The sequence below is a fragment of the Lissotriton helveticus genome, chromosome 4_1, assembly GCF_964261635.1.
Source record: "Lissotriton helveticus chromosome 4_1, aLisHel1.1, whole genome shotgun sequence".
Taxonomy (NCBI): domain Eukaryota; kingdom Metazoa; phylum Chordata; class Amphibia; order Caudata; family Salamandridae; genus Lissotriton; species Lissotriton helveticus.
This window is the reverse complement of record NC_136063.1, coordinates 449,126,534-449,150,768: the sequence shown is the minus strand read 5'-3', so window position 1 is coordinate 449,150,768 and position 24,235 is coordinate 449,126,534. Positions and strand designations below refer to the sequence as shown.

The 24,235-nt window shown below is 43.1% G+C and overlaps 1 protein-coding gene across 6 annotated transcripts in view; it reads left to right on the top strand.

Annotated features, from left to right (window-relative positions):
- Positions 1–2,437: 2,437 nt before the first annotated feature.
- The window catches only part of PDP1 (pyruvate dehydrogenase phosphatase catalytic subunit 1), a 98,111-nt gene continuing 76,313 nt past the window's right edge, over positions 2,438–24,235 (top strand). The window contains exon 1 of one of the 6 annotated variants that reach the window (XM_078687037.1): positions 2,438–2,537. Coding sequence is in view for 1 of the 6 variants with exons in the window: in XM_078687036.1 (XP_078543162.1) it covers positions 3,134–3,434 (301 nt within the window). In the remaining 5 variants the exon portion in view is untranslated. Of the gene's footprint in view, positions 3,435–6,028; positions 6,046–24,235 lie in introns of those variants that run through there. The other 5 variants (XM_078687036.1, XM_078687039.1, XM_078687038.1 and 2 more) reach the window with 5 other exon arrangements.

Below are 24,235 nucleotides of genomic sequence, written 5' to 3'. Positions count from 1 at the left end.
CCTTCTTTCTGCCCTTCCCCTTCTTCTCCTGGGGATCACTTGTTGCACACTCTTGATGTGAAGCATGCTTTGTCCGTATATGTGGACAGCTCTGCTGCTTTTCGCTCGTCTGACAGTCTGTTTGTGACTTTTGGGCTGGCTGGCCGTGGGAAGACTGCTTGCCTTTCAGCTGACCCTGGGGCATTGGATCAAGTCCACTATTTCTTTGGCTTATCAGGGCTCTAGTTTGCCGTATCCTTCAGGAGTGCATGCCCGGTCCACGAGAGGGGTCTCAGCATCCTGGGCTGCCTTTAATGGGGTGGCTTTGGATGAAATCTGTCATGCTGGGACTTGGGCTTCTGCGTTTACCTTTATTAAGCTTTACAGGTCGGATTGTACTCTGGGTGACCATTTGAATTTTGGGTATGGTGTTTTGCGTAGTGGAGCTCGATGCTCCTAATGAATCTTTCATGTCATTAAAAATGTGCTATGGTGCGCTTCCCCCCTGTGTGCTGTCTGGTTTGTTTTCAACTGTGTTCCAAATGAGGTTGCTTTGGTATGCCTCGTTTAATGACTGGGTTGAGGGACGTAGAGGTAATGTCTTGATTACTCACTGGTAATCATCATTACTCTTAATCCTACTTGTCCTCGACCCAGTCATGTTTCCCACCCACCCTCCGTGTTAGTCCTTTGTTGTGCTTTTATGTCTGGAAATGCTTTGTGCTGGCTATTGTATTATATGGCAGGGGGTGGATGGAGCTAGCAAGTGTTTCCTTTTTTGTTTCCAGTCAGTGAATTTACCTCATGTGTAATGACTGGGTCTAGGACGAGTAGGACTGAGAATAATGAGGATTACCGATAAGTAATCAGGACATGCTTCTGCATAGTTCCTTAGATGATGGAGACTTCTTGGGTGTCTTACGGTGCATGACTAAGGCTTTCTGCGTGAGATGTTGTGTGAGACGGACTCTGCTACTCTCATTTGCAGGTGTTTAGTTGCCCTCTGCCTGAGAATTTGCATAAGGTGTAACCCCTTTATTGCAAATGTTTTCATCTTGTAAATGGTAGCCCCTGTTCCTGTTATTGATGCCTTAATAAACGTTATGTCAAGGTAGAACGCCACCATTACGAATCTCTTTGGAAGAACTGGGCTTGGTTGTTCACTGCAATACACGTTGGCTGTCTCTGTCACACCACTTTATTGTTACCAGCGTAAAGGTCAGAGCTGAAGACATTGGAACTAGGGAACCTAGTTTGAGTCTTTGCGCTGGGTCAACATCTTGAGATTCTGGGCAAATAACGTAATCTCCCTGTGCCTACAAAAATGAACGCGTTCTTGTGTAATGTAAATGGTGCTCATGTAAAGCGCTCCAATACCTGAAGGTCATGTTTGCACTAAAGAAAACGGCAAAAAAAGCATATAAAAAAATAATACAACTGAAGAGCTCAGTAGATTTCCTATACAACTTTTGTAATAAGGTGTTACTCTTGAAGGCTACACAAGTCACTTAAGGGCTCACTGCAGACCTTGAAATGTCCCACATATACATAATGAAACAAGACAACTATATAAAAAGTTACAACTCGCTGAATGTATCAAATGACATAGGTAACCCGACAGCTAAGGAACACTTTTCACAGAAATAAAAACCATGTCGCTATGGCAGCATTAAACGGGCTCAGGTCTGAAATAGCAAAAAAGTGTCTACAAAAACACAACGTGTCCAACACAGCACCAAAGTTACAAGGTACAAATCTTGCACGGCCACAAAACTTCGTAACGTCTGTGACACATTGTTCAAATCCTGGGCTTTTCTTTTACAAAGCCTTGTATTCGGACGTCGGTTCACATCAATCGCTAAACTGGAGCAGAACTAGTCCATTAGATAGTTAAACGAAAACCCAGGTTGAGCCAAAAAGTGTCATGTGATAAATGTTCCTTCTTGGGAATGATTTTGTAATTGTCCCATGCAACAAAGCAGATGGTTTTCTCTTTCGAGTTGACAACGGCATGTCCAAACTTAAAAGAATCGTCTGAGTACAGGGTAACAGCCGCACCGCCTTATTACAAGGCGAAGCGAAGGTAGGTAAGTGCGGAAAGAGCAGGGTTGGTTCGCGTTTGCTGCTGCTTCGGTCTGCCCTCTTCGAGAAAGTGCGAGACACTGGACACCGCTATACAGAGAAGTAATTCTCAGTGTCAGAAAACGCTTCTTCCTCGAAATAAGTAGAACTATCTAACGCACCTAAACTAAAACATCAGACAACAGTTCATATCCACCACTTCCGGAGCAGCGGTGCAGTCTCTCCCGGGGCAAGGGGCGTTTTCTTCCGGCTGACTGAGCTGGATTTTCCGGGCAGGGCCCTTCGTTCAGCCAATCGCAGGGCGGATGAGGCGGGACAGTCGCCCACCCTCGCCAGTGTCGCTGCTTTTGTCTGCCAATCAGCGCTAACTCGATTCCCCATTGCCACTCCCTGCCTTCAGCATTTGAAGTCGTTTACAGTCGAAGGCCGGGCAGAGGCAATCGGATTTTTACAGATTCTCCGTCCGGAGGCGGGAGGTAAGCCCCGCGACCGGGAACCTCCCGCCTGGTTCGGGAGGAGTGTAGTATGTGCTTGGGGCCTGCAGCGGGAGCAGCTCTGCCCGGGGGCATGCCATCTCACGCCCGCCACCCTCACACTTAGCCATTGCATTTCACCCATCGCTGTCCCTCCCAGGCAGTCTCAGGGCCGGGGGGTGGGCACCATTCAACACTACTAATGTTCTTGTCTCGTTGCCACACGCTGATGCCAGAGAGAGGGGTGGGTCCTGCCCTAAACACGCATCCGACTGAGTACGTATAGTGCATGAGTGTCTCTACCTTCTTCTTTCACCTGTTTCTATGTATCTCTAATGCACGAAGTGCCTGGCACGCTACACCTTCCATTACCAGGCACCTGGAATGCAGGGCTCATCCATGTCTGTGCTTGCGGCCGCCGGGCACCTTTAATGCAGGTGACCGGCCCTGTCATGCCTCCCTCCATCAGAGCAGGGGGCGGGCGCCTCTCATCTCCCTGCCACGCTCAGGCATCTTCAGTGCACCCGGGTGTCATCTCATCCCTTTGCATATCAGGCCAGTGGTCGTTTTAAAAGTGGGGTGCGTGGGTCTGTCATCTCATGCCTACCACCATCACTAATGCACGGGGCGAGGCTCCCGCTCTCAATGGGCCATGTGCGGGGATGACCCCGCGGTCGGCTCACCACCGGTGTCTGCCCCGCACGTTCGGCAGCGCGGACACTTTCCGAGTTGTGGCCGCCACTGACAGGGAGACCTCGCAGACCGGGAGAAGGGCGCGATCCGGAACCTGGGCCGCGACCCTGACCCCCAAGCTTCCCGCAGTCATCCCTGGCGGAAGCAGAGCGGAGCCGGAGCCAAGAAACCCGTGCATCGGAAACGGCCGGCCGGTGCCGCACAAAGGTACAACAGGCAAGGGGGCTGTAGTCTCATTCTGGGATGCCCTGCAGGGAGAGGGTGTCACTGGGACTGGTCTCCAAGTAGCATCCAAGAAAAGCGCGAAATGGGGAATTAAGCTTAGAGGATTCTAAAACCTGAGAATGTTGTTTCTTTTCCATCAATATAATAATAAAATGATTGAGATCGTAATCCTTGATGTATTCCTTCTTGGGTTTTTAGCACAAGGAAACTTGCCACATGTACTTCTACAATCCTGCGGTGCATGCATTTGCATTGTGTGAAAAGAGATGGTAGGTTGTGCATTAAGTGGGCCAGCTAGACTCCTGTCAGTATGTGCTCATCTGATGTTTGCCCCTTTTCAGTAACAGCACTTCTTCGTGTGGGTGAAGTGCTGCCACTTTGCGCGTGAATGAAAAGAAGCTTCAAAGCAGCGGGTCACAGCTGAATGTGTGTTCTCTTCCTTCTCCATCCCGTGTCTGATGCACTACAAATTTGCAAGTCCACCCTAACCTAATCCTCCAACCTATTGACTCAAGCATACATTTAAACACCCATTATTTTGATATTTGGCTGCAGGACGGCATAGGAAACAACAGAAGCAATTAGTCACATTAAGAACTTTCTGATGGCTTAGTTACAGAGAACCATGTATTTGTTTTGCGACGGGCTATACTTAGAGGTACACAAATCCAATGAAAAGATTTTTTAAATGCCTGTACTGGGGTGCTAACCAATAGTCTTCCATGCATTGAACTTGCCTGAGTTTGGCCTGGAGTGGTAAATTGAACCAAAGTAAAAACTAGTCATTTTCTACCTACTATGTTTTATTGGTGATTTTCATAAGGGTTCTTACTCTTGTAGCTGTCAATATGTCCAATGTTATGAAATGTGGCCTAACGAATTGGTGGCTGACGCCGGGGATTACGTTTTTAATCTTGGCTTTGATGCTTGAACGACGATTGTTTGATTCTATGTGATGTGCTTGTTATCTCAGTGTCTATGATCGTAAATAAGTGAAATGCAATTCAGTAGTGATTTGACGTTATTATATAATTAAAAAATGGCAATGACTATTTGGCGCATGTTGTATTGTCTCGCTCCATTATGTACAGCAGTCTGTTGTTCTAAAGGTTGTGGGGAGATGGGTCACGCCAGGTAAATATCAACGCATACACACAGTAACTTTTACCCAGTCCAGTTTTTCTCATTTACCCACACAAACCAAAAACAATTAAAGCAATCAGCAATATTGGGACATGCAGGTCTGTACATAAGGTCCAGCGTGCATGCAGCTGTTGGCTTAACAACCAGAGTTGGCTAAAAGGGATTAACATGACATGGGGGCAGTTGAAAGCCATGTACTTTTCATCTGCCCATGTTCAATAGAAGTCTGAATTTCAGGCCAGTATTTGCCGAATGTATATGCATTTTACTACTTTATTGTTAAAAATCCAAGTATTAGACGGCATTTTTTTCTATTTTGGAGAATTCTAATTGAGGGGAACTGTGAGAATGCTTATCAAACGTAACGGTCTTGCCTCCTAATTCGATAAATTATTGTTGCCTTATCTACCACCTTGGGTCGAGAAAGCTTGGGGCCATGGGGTCAGAGAGACTGCTATACGGGTAACACGTTTCAACTCCAGTGATAACGCTGTCTTCCTTCAAAGATGTGTATGAATACTAGCATGGGCCAGACGTTCACACTTCAAAAAACCCAGTTTACCTCCCTGGGATTGGAAAGTGTAACCCTGTGAAAACTTTAATTCGTTAAGTATTTTACTAGAAAGACGATATTTGTTTAGCTCTTTATTGGAATGCATTGTGCCAAACGATTTTTGAAACGTTCATTTATTTATTGTTACGTATAGTGCTTCATATCCCGGACGAGGTCGTAAAGCACTCCCATTTGCATTGGTACCCGGGCTCCCTATTTGGAGAGAATGGTTGCAAGGGCGTTGGATCTAGAGTTCTAGACTGTCTTTTATGGAGCATGTTGGGTGCTGATTTGTACCTCACTCAGGGAGTTGGCTTGGTAAGAGTTCTGGAGATACCCTGGGACTGATTAATGCATACTTTGGAAATGCAATCACATTGATTGCTCCTAGGTAGGCGCTTGGATTGACCAGCACCGCCTCTTGCTGCAGCTCACAGACGCCCCACCTCTCCCCGCACACTGCACCCCACTGATGGCACTGCTCGCTCCCTTTTAAAGTGCTGAATGCAGGAAGGCCGCAGGAATCCGTTCCTCCGGACGCCTTTCCTGCGCAGCCTGGGGTGCACCGCCGCTGGAGGAGCTGAACGCCTTCCCGTGTGACAGACCAGCACAGCACGTCTCTGCAGCGCAGCAGCTGCCTGTCCTGTTGGAGCCGAGCCGTGGCCGGCTGCCAGCCCTAGCCGGCGTTTGGCAGCCCGTCCCATTGGAGCAGCGCTGGCCGGCCGCCAGGGCCCGTGCAGGCGGTGAGTCACATGCGCGGATACTGTTCCAAGGGTGCAGGCTGAGGCGCTGTTTATTGCCTCTGTCCCCACAGCCCTGCGCTACGGAGACACTGGAAAGATGACACAACGGTGCCCCTGCTAGGATCGGTGCTCAGTACACTCCCGACCGAGCCAGGTTTACTGTTTCCCCATATCTTTGAAGATCTCATTCGCTGTTAAAAATGGCATTTGCATCGTATTACCTGCTTTCCAACACGTTATAGGAAGGCTTAACACCTCGGGGTGTATGAATTGCTTTTACATTGGAAGTTGGAAGTTTATGTAAGCTCCACATACTTGGCAAGGACGGCTGTCGCGACTGATAACTGAAATATACCATCCTTCAGTCTTTATGTAGCAGTACTGCTCGGAGTGGGAGGTAGTACCAACATCTGCGTCTCCGTGACATACACCCGTTGCACTTTTCCTCCTTTAAAAAAGTAAATAATCAAAAATATGTATGTATGTGTGTGTGTGTGTGTGTGTGTGTGTGTATGTATATGTGTAGTGTGTGTGTGTGTGTGTATGTATATGTGTGTGTATATATATATATATATATATGTGTGTATATATGTGTATATATATATGTATATGTATATATATATTAATGACTACGCCTTTGGCATTGGTTTCCCGAGCTTGTTTTTTACGTGAGAACGTCTCCGAAATGGATCCGGTCTGTTCGGACTACGTTGGTAGGCTCCTGTCACCCGCCTTTGCAGGGCAGGGCCGGCTTTAGGGTAGTGCGAGGGTGCTGACCTGGATGGAGGGGCTGTTTTTAGCAATAATTTACCATTTAAAAGCAGCTGCTGCGGAGTTCCTTGTGACTCCAGCTTATAGGCAGCAATAAAAATGTCAAGATAACTCTTGTGATTAATGTTCATGCTAGAGAGAGAGATCGGAGGTTTGTCTAGCAGCAGCTTTGACTCACCATAAAGTAGCACAGAGGGTTATATGCCTGCTGCAAATAACAGATCTGTATTATATGTGGATAGCGGAGTGGATTAGTAAAGTCAGACTTTACCAACTCTTGAAAATAAATTAAATGCATTTGAGAGAGTGTCAGTGGAGAGATGAAGGTCACTTTTGCTTGGTGGTAGTGAGGGAATCTGAGGAGGAGGTCATATGGTGCGGTCTAAAAAGAATTGTGGCATCGGGCGCCACACGTGCGAATGTGTTTACGAGACCTGAAGACTCGGCCCGGTGCCCAGGGACACTGATGTAGCAGTGGCACAGTTCCAATTAGCTGCTGAGTTTTGAGTTCTAAAGGAATAGAATAAGAGAGAGCAGAAGTATTTTATGCTATGAACGTATATCTGTTCCCCGCCAGATTGATGAAACCTACACTTCTGCTATGCCCCCAGTGGAAGAAAATAATGGGCAGGTTGGGAAGACGAAACAGTGATTATCCGTTGTCATCTCAATATCTATCTGCTTGTCTACAACACTCTGAAACACTCCGTGCCTGTGTTGGAAATGAATAGAGGGAAGTGCAGATACTCTTTATATTTATATACGTGTGAAGCAGATATTTGAGTATCTGCTTCACACGGAAAAGTGCTGGCGCTCTTATATTGGTAGTAATGTATCCCCACCAAGAAGTGCTGGAAGTCTTCTTATGGAAAGCTGCCCCGTGCCTTTGATTGGACTCTCAAAAGTCTCTAAAGTGGAGTAGGGGATCCAATGTGTAGAGCAGAGTTCTCCCACCTAATGATTATTTAGTTCTTTCTTTCACACTAGTCACCAAAGGGAGTTAGTTGACGCCCACTTACATGCTAGGACATCTCAAATAATTCTGTGCTCAAGACATAAGCAGCAAAGATAAATCTTGCTTTGCAGCCGTGCCTATGTTTGGAGTGGGTTTCTGAATACAGAAAAGTGAAAGTAGTGCACAAGTTTACATCTTGACAATTGGATCTGGACAGAATCTTGTGCCCCATATACTGTTATTCTTTTGTGAATGAAATAGTATTTTAAGAACTGACCGATGTACAAATAGTTATCACACCAAGCAAATAATCCTTGGACATTTTATTTTTTGTTCCAAAATGTATTGTTTTAGAAAAAAGAGAGCAGCACATAATCTACTGCTTTTTCTTCTTAAAATATAAACAAGATGCAATATCAAAACATTATAAAAAATAACAAATAGATACTCTGTATGTGTTCCCATAGGGCGAAACAATAGAACCTCACCATACCTTGTTTCTAAAAACAACATAAACTCACCACATCTAGGCAATATTTAAGAGCACAAGGAAGCGAGCCATGAGGACCTAGGGGATAGTCTACAAAGGAAACTAGGCCTTCCTGATAATTCAAACTGAGGATCCACTATATTCTTTTATCCCAACTTTTAACTGCTTTATGGAGCTTCCGGTTTGTTGGTTTCGGTCCCATCCTCCGGACTTAAAGGTCCAATCATTTCAGGGTATTATAGTTTTCTGATATAGTATCTTCAAACCCTCTCAAATTTTCAATAACCCAAACGATCTAGACGACTCGTACAAAACCACACTCTGTACAAACAGCCCACATCAACTTATTGGTCTTCAGGCTCTTTGATTCATCAGTCGGAAACTGGCACGAGCTACTGGGTCACCTATTCTGCAGCATTAAAAAACAACTACATAACAGATTGGATCCTCGCCTGTTTAATGTTGAAAGCATTTAGAGGAAGAGAGGCTAAAGACCAATATGGTGGTTGATGACACTGCTGGCAACAATGGAAGCTTAGATGCTGGCGAGGATGCCTTTAAAGGTAAGCTGACAAGGGTCCACAGATGATCCTGACGTGCCACAGGTTTTTGTAAGCTTCGTGAAGTTATTCGTGGATCGAACATTGAAGGAGAGTTGTCTTATTTGATGTATCTGTTAAAAAGGTTAAGGAGATAAGTGAGTTGAGCTACTCGTCCTCTTTGGTATCCTTCCAGGTTTTAGGCTGTAGATCTGAAATGGTCTGCTGGGGGCTCGCACAGTTCTTGTGTATGCTTTATTTTTTAGATTGGGCATTCTGGTTTTAGGAATTAAGCAACTATGCTATGAAGTTCTCTTTTTGGACTTCATAGACACAACAGCAGTAGCAATAACAGCTTTTTTGCCTTTCCTTATTGCACCTTCATAGATTCTGTAGTGATATTTCCTTATCAGTTTGCACTGGGGGATGTTGGTGTCCCCCTGCCTCGTGACTTTCCAAAGATCTTTTGTTTAGTTTATGTATTGATAAGGTTTCCGAGGACTGATGTGTTGGTCTAAGATGACATTTAAGCTGAGATTGTTAGATACAGAAAAACACTAAGCTGGAAGTAAAAGATGGCAGGGTCCGATTCTTTTCAACGCTTTGGAAACTGGGCCAGCAGACCTATCTGGAAGGGAAGCTATGTGGAGGATAAACTGAATTATGGCAATTATTGCATGAAAGTAGATCGCAAGATGACTATTGGTAAAATTGAGGTGGTTCTGAGGGGTACAAAATGCTACCTAGGTATGGTTGCAGAAATAGTTGGACTTAAGACCATTTGAATTAGATTCCGTGATTCCATGTGGAATAGCAAACTTTTGTAAGAGGATGATTTTATTATGTGGCAGTAGACACATTATCTGAGTCCAGCCGGGTGTCAGTTGAATTGCAGGGTTAAAAGTGGAAGGAGGGGAGGATGGAGCGAAGAAGGAAACGTTGGGAGTGTAGGTGCTTGAGAGAAATTGAAATTATGGAAAGTTCGGAGTGAAAGGATGATTGGCCTTAGTACCCAGGAGGGATTTGGAAAATGTAGGTGGGTAGAGGGATCCGATAGGATGAGAAAGTAATGGAGGAGTGCAGAAGTAGGAGAGAAAAAGATTGTCATCCAACCATAGGTAAGTGAGAATGCTACACCTTTGTTTAGCATATTTTTGTCTAGATGTTGACATGGTTGCAGGGGTAAGCTTTCAAATGGAGACGCTAAATTGAATGTGGTGAGTTTGGAGAGAATCATGTGAATGCTACTTATTTATTTAATTTGGGATGCATTGATTAAATCAGGTGGAATAAAGGCTTGGCTATCAATGTCATCAGTGGTGGTTCAAATTTTGAATTGTGATGTGGTTGTTTGATCTGGAGCAGCTGAAGTTCAGCTACTTTAATACAGGTTGTTTTTTCACCTCCACATATTTTTTTGTTCACTTGAAAGCATACTATTACTTATGTTGGCTGTAACAGTAGATATCCCAGTCAGAGTTTCGGAGCAAAGCAGCTCCCCATCTAACACTTCGAGGTTAACACTATTGTTAATTTTTATTATTTGAGGGAGTTTGCGGGTTCTCTTTCACACTCACTCTCGCACTCACTCACACTCACTCACACACTTACTCTATAGCCAATATAGTAGTTGTTATCATAGTCCAGAAACTCTGCAGGCACTGACTGAGCTACTGTTTTTAGGTCTCATCTGTCAGAAAGCGCAAGCTGTCTGGCTGCGAAAAACCTTTTGTGAACTTCCCAAAATGTGCAGTGAGTTATATTCCACTCATTACCCACTGTTGATTGGCTTTGTCACTCTAATTTCCTTGCTTCTTATTGAATGACTTGCCTTGTCCAGCATGTTTGGCCCTTCCCTTGAGCATACCCTCTTTACCATTTTTTTGATTTGTATTCTTCCACTGCTCACTTTTAGAGAACTACTTTTTTCTTTTCAGCTCTCCATGAGAGTGAATGTCTTTGCTAGATCTCTCTTTTGTGTGATGCTTACCTCCCCAAAACACCTTACCTCCACCGGACAATGTGTTTTTCTCTCCGGTGTGCTTCACCTCCCATCCCCTAACTCCCACGCCCTGTGCTCTGTGTTGTTCTTCCTAGTGTGCTGCTCCACTTGCACTCCATTTTGCTTTCTCCCTTTGGTCTGCTTTTGTTCTCCTCCACCCTCAGCTCTTCCATTGCCAACCCCCCACCCTTCGTGGCTATTTCCATTTTTGGAGGACCTGACATCTGTCATTTACAGCCAAGTGCTTTACTACAAAACGCGCTTTCACACACTTAACATTTTTTTAAAATATTTACTGTGCCATGAGGTGTCGGACATCTTGGACTTGTCAATTAAAATTAGGGAAAATAAATACCACCTGTGCCATTCTGCATACGGTCGCATGCTTGGGGATGACGAGACTGATAACAGAGGATACTTCATCATGCCTTTGTTTTTCATTTTAGGTTTTGCTTCAGACAGTACAATCTGGCTAAAAAAACATTGACAGGGCCAGTATATCTTGCATGTTGGCTTTGCCAATGCTTTCTTCTTTTTGTTGAAGTACTTCGTGACATTGCATGTGTTTAGAAGCTGTCTCCATCGTATTCTGCTTTCTCTCATCTGATGTCCCTGTTGTTGCTTCCCCCTCTCGCTGTCCATGGTGTTGCTTGCCTCCTCCCGCTGTCCTTGTTGCTGCTTACCCCTGTGGAAGCAGAACCTTGTACCCCAATAATTAGGACATCCTAATATTCAGATCACCCCAAAATTTACCTCCGGCAGTTCTACTGCAGTTTGACCATGCGCAAAAAGGCACCCTCCTAAACATCAATTTAGCAGAGTAGCAAAACAAATCATTGGGACCCAGGGCCGGTTCTAGGGTGGTGCGATCGGTGCCACCGCACCGTGCGTCGACTTGGAAAGGGCGCCCTGTTTGCAAATATTTTATGGCTTGAAAACCACCTGCTGCCTCATTAGCGATGGAGTTTTAACTAGTGGAAGTTTGACTCCTCGTAAGTTAGCTCAGAGGGTTATTATGCCTGCTGCTAAAAATGTGTGCCATGCAGATCACAAAGTGTATATAATGTTAATAGGTAAATAGGTTACTGCTATTGTCAGAGAGATATTTTTGTTACTTGCAGTTTATAAGTTAGAATCCTAATATAGAAAAATGCGGTATTAGCTGTCATCAAAGGTCTTCATGCAAAATGCTGGGTTTATATTAGACCTACATGTTTTTTTGCCCGGCTTTTCCTTAACCTGGTCTTGCAAAAAAGGTTAATTTGGGTAGAAATGAATTATTACTATTAAAGAGCACCCCTAACAATTAGTGTTATGTTTTAAATTCTGAATTTGTGCTTTTCCTGACCAAGGACTATATTTTCCTATCAGAATGAATCACGGGCGGATGGTTACAGAAAACTTTGCCACAATACATGGCTCCTTTAAAAGGATCAGTTCAAAAAGAACTCCGGTTATGGCCAACAAAAAGATCAGATTTCGGGGATAAATACACGAAAAGAGAGATATGAGACGTGACAGAGTTAAAAAGAGAGAAAGAAACCCCCGTTGAAGACAACAACTGTGACTTATGGAGAAGGGAAGAGCCCTTGAAAACAAGCTTTGAAAAACTATCTTTATACTAGGAGCCAAAAATAGAACAATTGCTTACTTGGATACCGACAAGCTCCCAGATCTACAATCACAGCCCCTAGAGGATACCCTGTATCCACACGAAAAGAAGAAAGTGTTTCTATTGAGGTCCTGAGGAAGGTGGTATAAATCCACCGAAACGCGTGTCGACCTGGCGTGGAATCCCACATAACATTCTGGGGTTTTGACTCAGACAGAGTTATTCTCTACCTTATATACAGAAATATTGTTTGGATGAGAAATGAATTGTGTGCAAGTGGATGTATGAGTAGTTTTTGTGTGTGTGATTTGTATTGTTGTATTAGGGTGATTTTATTTTCGTGTACTAAATTTCAAATGTACCAAAATGATGAATCATGTTTTTATGTCTGTTTCAATTGATCAAGAAAAATATAATGAATTTGAAAGAAGGAAATGCAAAAAAAGTAAAAAAAAGTTTTTGATATATATATATCCAAAAAAAAGAAATAAAGTCTGGAAAATACAAACAGAGAAAGTGTTATTGGCATATCTTGAAGGACATATAATAATGATATGAACTATGTCGTAATGTATAAAGTATGTGGGCCATGAGGGAAACCTTTTCTTGTTGTGTTTAAACTTTCCTTTCTTTTCCCTGGCTTCAAGTAATTTAAGAGGGGGTCCCCTTGTCTATGTTATTGAATGACATGCGACTCTTACATCTTGTAATCTTCTGTCTGATGTAACGTTTCATACAATGATTTACACTTGTGATTGTCTCTGTTACATGTGTGTATGATGTAGAGTGCTCAGACACCTCAAACTGGTATGAGTGGCGCTATAAAACTAAATGAATCTGAGAGACTGGTAATGGAGATTTGAGGGGCACTGGTAAACAACTGGTGGTAGAGAGGGAATTTGTGGGGGAGATGGTCACTGGGGGCACCACAGGGTGCCACCAGTGCCAAAGCCGGCCCTGTTGGGACCCCTCAGTAATTGAGTTCTAGATCAGAAGGTTTTATTACAAAAATCTAAAAATTAAGCGGTACAGAATAAATGCCATGAAGGCTCAAATGCAGAGTTATACAGAGTAGTTGAAATCAGAAATAATTCCAAGTCCCAAGTGTGCATCAAAAATCCAAAAAGAAACAGGCAGCTTTCCTAGTAGAAAAGGAAGTCTTCTCGCTCACAACAAAATTCAGGGGTTCTTGTACACAATTCTTGCATAACATATTAGTAAAACAGCAAACTTCTCATGGCTCAGTTGAAAGTAACCACTCCTTTGACAAATCACAATTATCTGTATCACTACCGAAGTTCATTAGCACTATTCCTCCTTTTAAGTAAGAGTTCCGCATATTCCATGTTATTGATATCTCGAGATGTTCAAACTAGTATAAAATATTAGGACAATGAACTTTTACAGCTAAAGGGTCTTGGAAAAACGTTACAGTTAAGAACACTAGAAAGTTAATTCACAGTACAACAGGAAAATTACATCAACATGTCTTCGTTCAGCAGAGCTTTAGGAAAGATAATGCGAAGGGGGACCAGATGGGATGGGGGTGAATACCGAAGGGTAAACGGCATCCGTCTTATCCAAGATGGAGTTTCATGTAAAAATGTGGCATAAATAAATCCATGTTAATAAACGCACTTCTTTAAGTCGTATTAAACTCTTTTCTTCTGCAATCGTATTAATACAGCATTTGCTTGTTGAATAATAGATATAAATCATTATTCGCCATTATTATTGTTGTACAAGTATATAAATCCAGAAAAACGCTACTACCCTTTCCCGCCGTCCATGTTGTTGATTGACCCCACCCGCCCTCCTGTAGCTGTCTAAACTGCCTCCCACTCGCTAACAAAAAAGCACTATGACATGGCCAATTCTGGCCGCGTCATATCCAGAAAAAATAAAAATAAAAAAATAATTCTGCTATACTACACATCAGCTAGTTACAAACCAACACGAGCACCAATATTGCCAAACTATTTAAACACTGGATCACAGCAAATGATCGCTCGACTTACTGAAACCAAACAGTAACTCTCAGGGATTATTTTTACCCGGAATGGATCCAATACTTTCTTTATTTTGCATCAAAAGAACCATATAAATGAGCAATTTTATCTTTTTGCACAAACAATTTTGACTGAACTTGACATAGAAAAGGACAATTATTAACAAATTCACCAACTCACATTCAAACACTCATACAGGACAACACATTAATATATATACACACACAAAATTCTAAAGTTATACAAAAATATTTACAATTTCCTGTTATTTGAAAACATAGCATTGGAAAAAATAATTGAAATTTTTGATGTTTGATGATCCAATAAAATATTCCTAATGCTGAGTGGGGTGGTCTACGCGTTTCGATATCCCCTTATTATGGGGAAATCTCATCAGGACCAAGTGCCTGTAAATGAAGGAACAAAAACCAATCAGCCTGAGAAAACCCGTGCCTGTGACACAACAGTGAAAGGGGGGGACGAGGGGAAGCTAATCCTACCTCTTTGGTGCTCGGTTTTCATGCGTTTAGAAGAAACTGTAACAAAAACAAAGCCTATTTAGCTTCTGTGTACAAAGGAACTTATACTTAATAAGACGACCGACACATGCTTGAATACTCACATAATTTGCCACATGTTGGGAATTGCCAGGGTTGATGGAAGTAGAAATCTGTAAAAATGGAGCGATTTTGTCAGAGCATTGCGCTTTGGGGCGGGCTCTGTAACTATTAGGCGAGGGACTGGAAAGGCACTTACATGGTTCAGGCGAGTGTGGCGGCCGGACTGGGTTTCCGGATTTGACGGTGGTTCTTTAACCTTGAAGTCGCTAAAAGGAAACGGAGATTTGAGTCAGGTCCTTTTATCCGCATAGTCCTTCTCCCATTACCAGGTGCTAGCGGTGCTGGCGTTTACCTTTAGGATTCGAGTACGCTGAATCAATCAGGGGTCCACACTGCTCACTCTCTGTCATGGAATGACAGCGCTTGCATCAACTCGTCAGTGTTGCTCCTCTCGCGTAAAGGGTTTAAACAAACTTCCTGGTTGAGGGAATTCTGGGGGTTGTGGTTCGAATGCACAGTCGTCATGGAAACCATGTGTTTGGCAAATTTCAGTGGAAACGGGATGCAGTTCCAAAGGACTTTATGCAGCCGACCTTCAGGGCTGTCGCGGCGAGGCTGTGAGTGCTCACAAACCATGCTGGATGCAGTATGGCTGGAGTATTTACAAGCGGTAAATCTCCGAGAGTTCGTTTAGCCCATCTATTGCCGTGTTAAACTTGACAATTAAAAGGGCTTCATGGCGCGATAGCTTTTCTTCAATATCGCCGCCTCTGGAGTCTTTTTCGATCTTGGCAATCACTGTCCATTTTAAATCATCTAACGTATGTCCGTGGTTTTTCCAATGGTTTACCAGTGGAGCGGTAGTTACATTCTTTTTAATCCGTGATTTATGTTGCGTTATTCGGCATCTCACCTCCTGGCTCGTTTTTCCGACATACAATTTGTCGCAGGGACATGTTATGCCATAAATGACATATCTTGATTTACAATTTGTAAATTTCTCGTGTTTCCAAAATTGGTGTTTATGTTGGAACAGATTGCCTTCCTCCGTGCTTGCGCAGCAGATGCATGAACCACATTTATGATGGCCCTGAATTGGTGGCAGACCTAACATTGTGCCAATTGTTGATGTTTTCTTTTTCATAGCTGCTCTAACCAAGTGGTTGGCTACACTTTGGTCCTTTTTGAAGGCAAAAAGTGGTTTTTCTTTTAGTGACTCGTCAATGTTTTCTACCAGGTGCCAGTTCTGTAAAATGCTTTTCTTCAACAAGTTGGAGTTTGGGCAAAACGTGGATACACAAACTATCCTATTCAAAGTTGTTTTTTCTTTCTTGACTAGAAGAGTGTCTCGCGGGATCCACCAGACTCTCTTCATTGTCCTTTTTAGAAGCTTTTTAGGGTACCCTCTACGAGCTAAATTGTCTGTCAAGTTGTTGGCATGAAACATGTATTCATCTTTAAAATGGCAGTTCCTTTTTATCCGGAGGTACTGCCCGAACGGGAGGTTTTCTTTTAGATTACGTGGGTGGTTGCTGTTGAAATGTAACGCCTTGTTTCTGTCTGTTTGTTTTTTGAACAGAGTGGTGACCAAACCTTCGTCGGTGGGATACACCTCGACATCGAGGAATGACATCTTCACTTTAGAAAAGTTCATGCTGAACTTTATTTCTTCCGTTCTTGAGTTAAGCCACTCATGGAATTTCTTTAGATCTGGTAGTGTCTCCGGTCTTCAATTTGTCAAATAAAAATCTCACTACAGCAGAAATCAGTATCTTGGAGAAAGGACTATCTTTTGTCCCCACGCGCCGCACGAAAAAACCAACTCTGAATAGGATAGTTTGTGTATCCACGTTTTGCCCAAACTCCAACTTGTTGAAGAAAAGCATTTTACAGAACTGGCACCTGGTAGAAAACATTGACGAGTCACTAAAAGAAAAACCACTTTTTGCCTTCAAAAAGGACCAAAGTGTAGCCAACCACTTGGTTAGAGCAGCTATGAAAAAGAAAACATCAACAATTGGCACAATGTTAGGTCTGCCACCAATTCAGGGCCATCATAAATGTGGTTCATGCATCTGCTGCGCAAGCACGGAGGAAGGCAATCTGTTCCAACATAAACACCAATTTTGGAAACACGAGAAATTTACAAATTGTAAATCAAGATATGTCATTTATGGCATAACATGTCCCTGCGACAAATTGTATGTCGGAAAAACGAGCCAGGAGGTGAGATGCCGAATAACGCAACATAAATCACGGATTAAAAAGAATGTAACTACCGCTCCACTGGTAAACCATTGGAAAAACCACGGACATACGTTAGATGATTTAAAATGGACAGTGATTGCCAAGATCGAAAAAGACTCCAGAGGCGGCGATATTGAAGAAAAGCTATCGCGCCATGAAGCCCTTTTAATTGTCAAGTTTAACACGGCAATAGATGGGCTAAACGAACTCTCGGAGATTTACCGCTTGTAAATACTCCAGCCATACTGCATCCAGCATGGTTTGTGAGCACTCACAGCCTCGCCGCGACAGCCCTGAAGGTCGGCTGCATAAAGTCCTTTGGAACTGCATCCCGTTTCCACTGAAATTTGCCAAACACATGGTTTCCATGACGACTGTGCATTCGAACCACAACCCCCAGAATTCCCTCAACCAGGAAGTTTGTTTAAACCCTTTACGCGAGAGGAGCAACACCTACGAGTTGATGCAAGCGCTGTCATTCCATGACAGAGAGTGAGCAGTGTGGACCCCTGATTGATTCAGCGTACTCGAATCCTAAAGGTAAACGCCAGCACCGCTAGCACCTGGTAATGGGAGAAGGACTATGCGGATAAAAGGACCTGACTCAAATCTCCGTTTCCTTTTAGCGACTTCAAGGTTAAAGAACCACCGTCAAATCGGGAAACCCAGTCCGGCCGCCACACTCGCCTGAACCATGTAAGTGCCTTTCCAGTCCCTCGCCTAATAGTTACAGAGCCCGCCCCAAAGCGCAATGCTCTGACAAAATCGCTCCATTTTTACAGATTTCTACTTCCATCAACCCTGGCAATTCCCATCATGTGGCAAATTATGTGAGTATTCACGCATGTGTCGGTCGTCTTATTAAGTATAAGTTCCTTTGTACACAGAAGCTAAATAGGCTTTGTTTTTGTTACAGTTTCTTCTAAACGCATGAAAACCGAGCACCAAAGAGGTAGGATTAGCTTCCCCTCGTCCCCCCCTTTCACTGTTGTGTCACAGGCACAGGTTTTCTCAGGCTGATTGGTTTTTGTTCCTTCATTTACAGGCACTTGGTCCTGATGAGATTTCCCCATAATAAGGGGATATCGAAACGCGTAGACCACCCCACTCAGCATTAGGAATATTTTATTGGATCATCAAACATCAAAAATTTCAATTATTTTTTCCAATGCTATGTTTTCAAATAACAGGAAATTGTAAATATTTTTGTATAACTTTAGAATTTTGTGTGTGTATATATATTAATGTGTTGTCCTGTATGAGTGTTTGAATGTGAGTTGGTGAATTTGTTAATAATTGTCCTTTTCTATGTCAAGTTCAGTCAAAATTGTTTGTGCAAAAAGATAAAATTGCTCATTTATATGGTTCTTTTGATGCAAAATAAAGAAAGTATTGGATCCATTCCGGGTAAAAATAATCCCTGAGAGTTACTGTTTGGTTTCAGTAAGTCGAGCGATCATTTGCTGTGATCCAGTGTTTAAATAGTTTGGCAATATTGGTGCTCGTGTTGGTTTGTAACTATTGATTGTGAGGCTTGTCCTTATTGCCAGTGAGCCCAGACCCTGTCTCGGTAATGATACTACACATCAGCAGCACTGCTGTTCAACATGGCTAAAACACTGACAAAGCCAATAGCTCTCATAGTCGAGGCTTATTGGCTTTGTCAATGCCCTTTTTCCAGCTATGCTGTAAAGCACCTGCACTGCTGTACAACATGGGTAAACCTAGAAAAACCAATAGCTCTTGTCCCGTAATAGCTCTTGTCTTGTAGGCGAGAATTATTGGCTTTGCCAATGCTTGTTCTTTTTTGCTGATGCTTCACAGTATTTGCAACCAAAATAAGTGCATAGGTGAGACATATTTTATTTTCCAATGCTTGTTTTTAATAGCACTTACGCCGAGGTGCACACTAGATTCAGACAGGGTAGCACTATACTGAGTATTTCCAGGGAAGCCACTAAGCCCAAATCACCCGATGACTTCTTGCTTTCCGTGAATAAGGCAAGCAGATTTGCGCTGTTAGGTCTGCGGCGTGCAAATGAATGCTTGAGGAAAAGTGTGAGGGTGCTGATACCTTGGTAAGAGGGCCACGGAAAGGCTTCTGAGAGAGGGATGCAGAGGGGATTTGTAATTTGATGGAGACCTTGACATTGAGAATCTAAAGGGAAGCTAGAGATGTGTATGAAGGGGACAAAAGACCCTTTCACGAAAAATGAAAAGCAATACAGTGAGTGCTGTGAATGTTTGTCATTATTCCTCCGCCTCACCTAAAAAACATTGATATGTTGTATGATGTATCTTTTTCAAATTTCCTAGGTTTTCCTACAGAGTTTACGAAAATATTTCTGCGGCTTCTCCAATATTTTCCTTGTTTTGTATATCTCTTATTAGAACTGATCATATTATGGTAATTGGGATGGAGTATGAAGCATAGAAGAGCTTTGAGATACTGTGGCCCTGCTTCTCTAGCAATAAATGTTGCCGTTATATTCGGAGTTTAAATACCCGGGAACAGGCCAGTGGTCAGACCTACATAATGTTCTTTACACATGCCTAAACCATCCAAGCAAGCCACCCCTGTAGTAGCCAGGGCATCTTGTAACGCTTTGATGCAATGCCCCAGCTCCGGTGTGCCCACACCAGAACCCAGTAGAGAACAAGTCTTAATTAAGCTAACACGGAAATGTCCAGCATCCCAGGGTGTAAAAAAATGGACCATGTTTATTGCTGACAATAATGCTGTGTCACCTCTTTAGCAAACCAATAATTGGAAATACAATTATTTGGCTTCTTTAGAGCTGGCGATTACGTACTATTAAAACTAAGCCAAATGTTCGGCAACAATATTGTGCAGCTCTGTAAATTGATGTAGCTCAAAATGCAATAATTCTTTCTATTTCTAAAACGGATTTTATGAAATTGTTTAAAGAGCAGAATTGCTGTAAGTTCTAACGTGGCCCATTTTATTCCTCAGCAGCTTGCTGAGGTATAAGTATTACCATTGTTGTTAATATGCACAAATATAGAGATAGGACACCTCAGTGCGAGTATTGAAGAAATGTTGTCACTTTCAATAATTTTCATATCGATCAAAATGCTCCAACTAGGTTGATCTAGCAATATGTCAACTACTATGCTTTTGCTGGAGCCATTACTGACCTCCCGCCCCCCCCCCCCCCCCCCGCTCCCCAAATACACAGGTGTTCGACTTCTAATCTTGCTGGACTCTAACAAAGGAGTGCTCCGATTTATGTCTTCTTCACTAATCATCGTATAATCATTTCTGGGTTCAAAGTTGGCATTAAAATCACCAGCAACCAATATTACAAGCCTATTTCCGTCGCCTCTGCAACCAGCTATACGAAGCCTATCATCTAAGGAGGCTAAGGTTGGCTAAACTGCTTTATATATGTTACTGACTTGTAAATGGGTTCCAACCCCCACGTTTTGCAATAAGCTAGTGGCATCCCAGCTTAATATATCGATAGGTAAGATTCATCAGGATCTCTTTCATTGACGTTTGTACCTGCCATATTGCCAAGTATAAAACGCCCCAAGTGGGTGAATTTTATATTTTTGCAATGGGAGCAGCATCCGAGGTTAGTGCAGTCTCATAGAGCATAAAGCATGTCCTTTTATCATTGCCAATGCTAAGAGCTGAGCAGTGGTTTGCTTAAAACGGATATACTAGCCCCTGCCCTCTAAACAAATGTACTTTCTTGTCTTATCCTTTTCCCAAGTTGTTTATTTGTAGCTGTTTAAATTAAACAGCCTCTTGCTCAGCACTTCTACCTTATTATTGGCATAATCTCCATTATGTGTGATCTGTGTATGCGGCAGCCTGAGCAAAAAAGGATATTTCGGCTCCATGATCTTAGATGCTAGTGTTCCCATGTGTGCAAGATTTTCCTTTTGAGCCAACCCTACTCTGCATTGTCCCATACCCTCCCAACATACCCTGGTGGCGTCCCTGCCTCCCCCATCCCAGAACAATACCGAAATTCACTATATGACATCTAATTTGAAGCAATATCATTGGACCCTTTACAATGACCCAGTACGCTCAGCAAATTCCCCCTATTTATGATGTCATCTGGACTCTCTAAAGCCTAATTGTTGTTCTAGTAAAGTGACCGATTTGGATTGCATCCTTACCCTCTTCTAAACTAATTATTAAATACTGACGTTTGTTTGCCCAGAATCCTTCACATCACAAGCCCTTTCTGGAGGAGGGGTTGGCTGCATCAAGTGCTAATTAAGCACATGGGTTTCCTGCAACACAGATGCTTGTTTGGGGGCTTGAGGATCACAGACCCCAAAATCCTTCACATCTCAAGCACTTGCTGGAGGAGGGGCTTGACTGCATCAAGCACTTCTTAAGCTGCTTGACATCCCAGCAGTACTGTACGTGGCCTCTCTGCTCTCGTCCTCGCCTGTTCGAGGATGGGATCACACACTTGGGTTGCGTTAAAAGCTATGACATGGTACAGGCAAAGCGTTGTCTATTTAAAATAGCTCACAGAAGATGGGTGCCTCCAGGAACTCCTCAATTATATCGTATTGACTTCAGTTGTACGGGCTCTTGCAGATTAGATCCTTACAATTGAGGAAGACATCGGCCTGGGAAGTTCCAGCCCTGAAGGGGTTACAGCGAATCCTATTTCTGTTTGGGGCGCTGCAGGCCGTAAAATACTGACTAAGGGGTCAGCCGTAACATCTGTGGTGGATGTGCTTCCTGTCCCACTGGAACTCCCCTCCAAGCTTGAGCCGCCAGTGTGTAAACGAAAAAAGAAAAATCTCTTTAAGTTATGTCCATGGGGCACGGTGTTTTTAGAGCTATTAAAATTGGCCTGCCATGGCGAGAGGGTACTGTGTGACTTTACAGGGATCCAGGGTGCAGGGCCATGATTGGGAGCTCGGGTACCCTGGCCATTATATCTACCCGTGCATTAAATTAAGATGTTGCGTTTTTGTAGGAGGTCGGCTATCTTACTCAGAATCCTAAGCTGGGTATCACTCTTTTCTGCCTGGTCAATGGTGGACATAGAAACCGAGTTCAAAGTATTCACAATAGTATGCATTGCTTCAAGCACTGGAAAGGCCAGGGGGCATCATTAAAAGCATATAATCCCGTATTCATGCATTCAAGTTTAACCATCCCTGCCTTATTGTCCTTGACCCATGTGTTTTGACTCTGCCAGTATGGGGCACCTCGGGGTCTTGAGCTCCCAAACCTTTCAGATCTTATAGGGCATTGAGTGTTTTGACTGTAATTGCCATTTCTTGAAGGGAGAAGTGGGAGGAACTGTCAGGGAACCAACTGAGTTCATCACGGCCATTGATAGAGGCTGTTACCTGAAACTGAAATTGAAAGATCTTTCAAAAGCCTTGCAGATGCCGTACAGTAATAACCACCTGAACAGGCAGAGATGAAGCTCCGCACCGCTGGGGATTTTAAATTTCCATTTCATGTGGGGCGGAGAGAGTAGGGTCCGGATTATGCACGCATGTTGACGTTTCAACCCAGTTAGGTGCGTGATTTACTAATAGGCATGGCAGATCTTCCTCAGGACAAGGCGATACAAGGGACAGTCTGTACAATTAGAAATGGGTGGATTTTGGAATGGTGTGTCTGGTATATGGAAAGGAGCAGTCTGATGTAATCAGTGTGGACCTTCATGTACCTAGGGATGGATGTCCTCTGAATGATCAGTTTCAACAATTCATACAGCCCTGTATATATATACTGTTCACATTTAGCACTTTTTGCGCACTTTGTTCCCCATAACACTTGCGCCGTTGGAACAAATTGTCTGTTCATGAACTCTGACAGCCTTCTAATGTCAGTTCGACAGCATAAAATGTAAATGAAAATATGGAGTTTTCCTTAAATACAGACTTTGATTCAAAATTTGGGGTGTCTTGAATTCATGTTCTTTGTCCTTTCTTCACATTCATTTTAATTGATTATTACTGAAAGGTCAATTCTGTACCTGAAATTACTGAAAGGTTTGAGTTCTGTTGTTTTGTATTGGTTATTATTTAGTATGCCAAGAATCATTTCTATACCTAACAGAACCAACATTTTCCACATTCTTATACACACAGGTTCTATGGGGCACTGGGTTACCCCATTATACTAGATGTGGATGATTGATGTGTAGTGCTTTTTGCTATAATTTAGTTCCCAATTAATAGTCTACTTCAATGATGAGAGCTGATAACTTATCTCTGGACAAGGGTACCTCTAAGTTCTGGATTTAGATTCCAAACCCCGCCCCCATATGGCCCATAGAATAAGTTCAAACCACCAATGTAGCCATAACTAAGAGGATTATTTGAACTGGTTATCTGAAACTCCTATCCTGCATCTTGATCAGCACCAGATATTTATGGAAGAATTGAATCCAAACACTAGACTTAGTTTTTTTTACTCCAATCTGGACCATCTGTTAATCGCAGAAACTTGGATTGGAGATAACACTCCAGCCATAATATGTGTAGTCGTCCCCAGTGGCTACCTATCGCTCTACAGAGACCAACCAAGCAAAATATGTGAAGGCAGAATAGCTCTGGTGCATAAAAACATTAGTGGTTATCATTTCAAAGATCACCAACACCATAGTGTGAATTCTTACTTGTCCACTGGCCACCACTCCTAACTTTTGACTGCCTCAATCACCGACCACCTCCACACAGTGCATGCTTTGCTGACATCCTTTTTGACACCGTGTTTGACCACTGTGCTGCATCATGATTACTCATTATCTCTGAAGCGCTCCGTTACAGTCAGCAGGTTGTAGTAACAACATATGATGCACACTGTATCCTCAATTTCCCATTTGCCTTAAGAGATCTACCACAGTCAAAAGTGATATCCCATCCCGTTACCTGGAGGGATCATTAATGTCAATTTAAACGTCCTGACTACCCTGCTGACTCCAGTGATACCCAGCTCAATGGGTTGTATGTCATTACAACGCGGGCTTTTACCCCGCATGCCATTACAACGCGGGGATTACAACGAAAGTCGTTACAACGACTTTCGCTGGAGGGCGCTGGATAGTGGAATAGTTTAATTTTCTATTCCAACTCCAGCCCACGTTGACAGTAGGGAAGGTGTTGGATAGAAAATTAAACTATTGACTATCCAACAGCG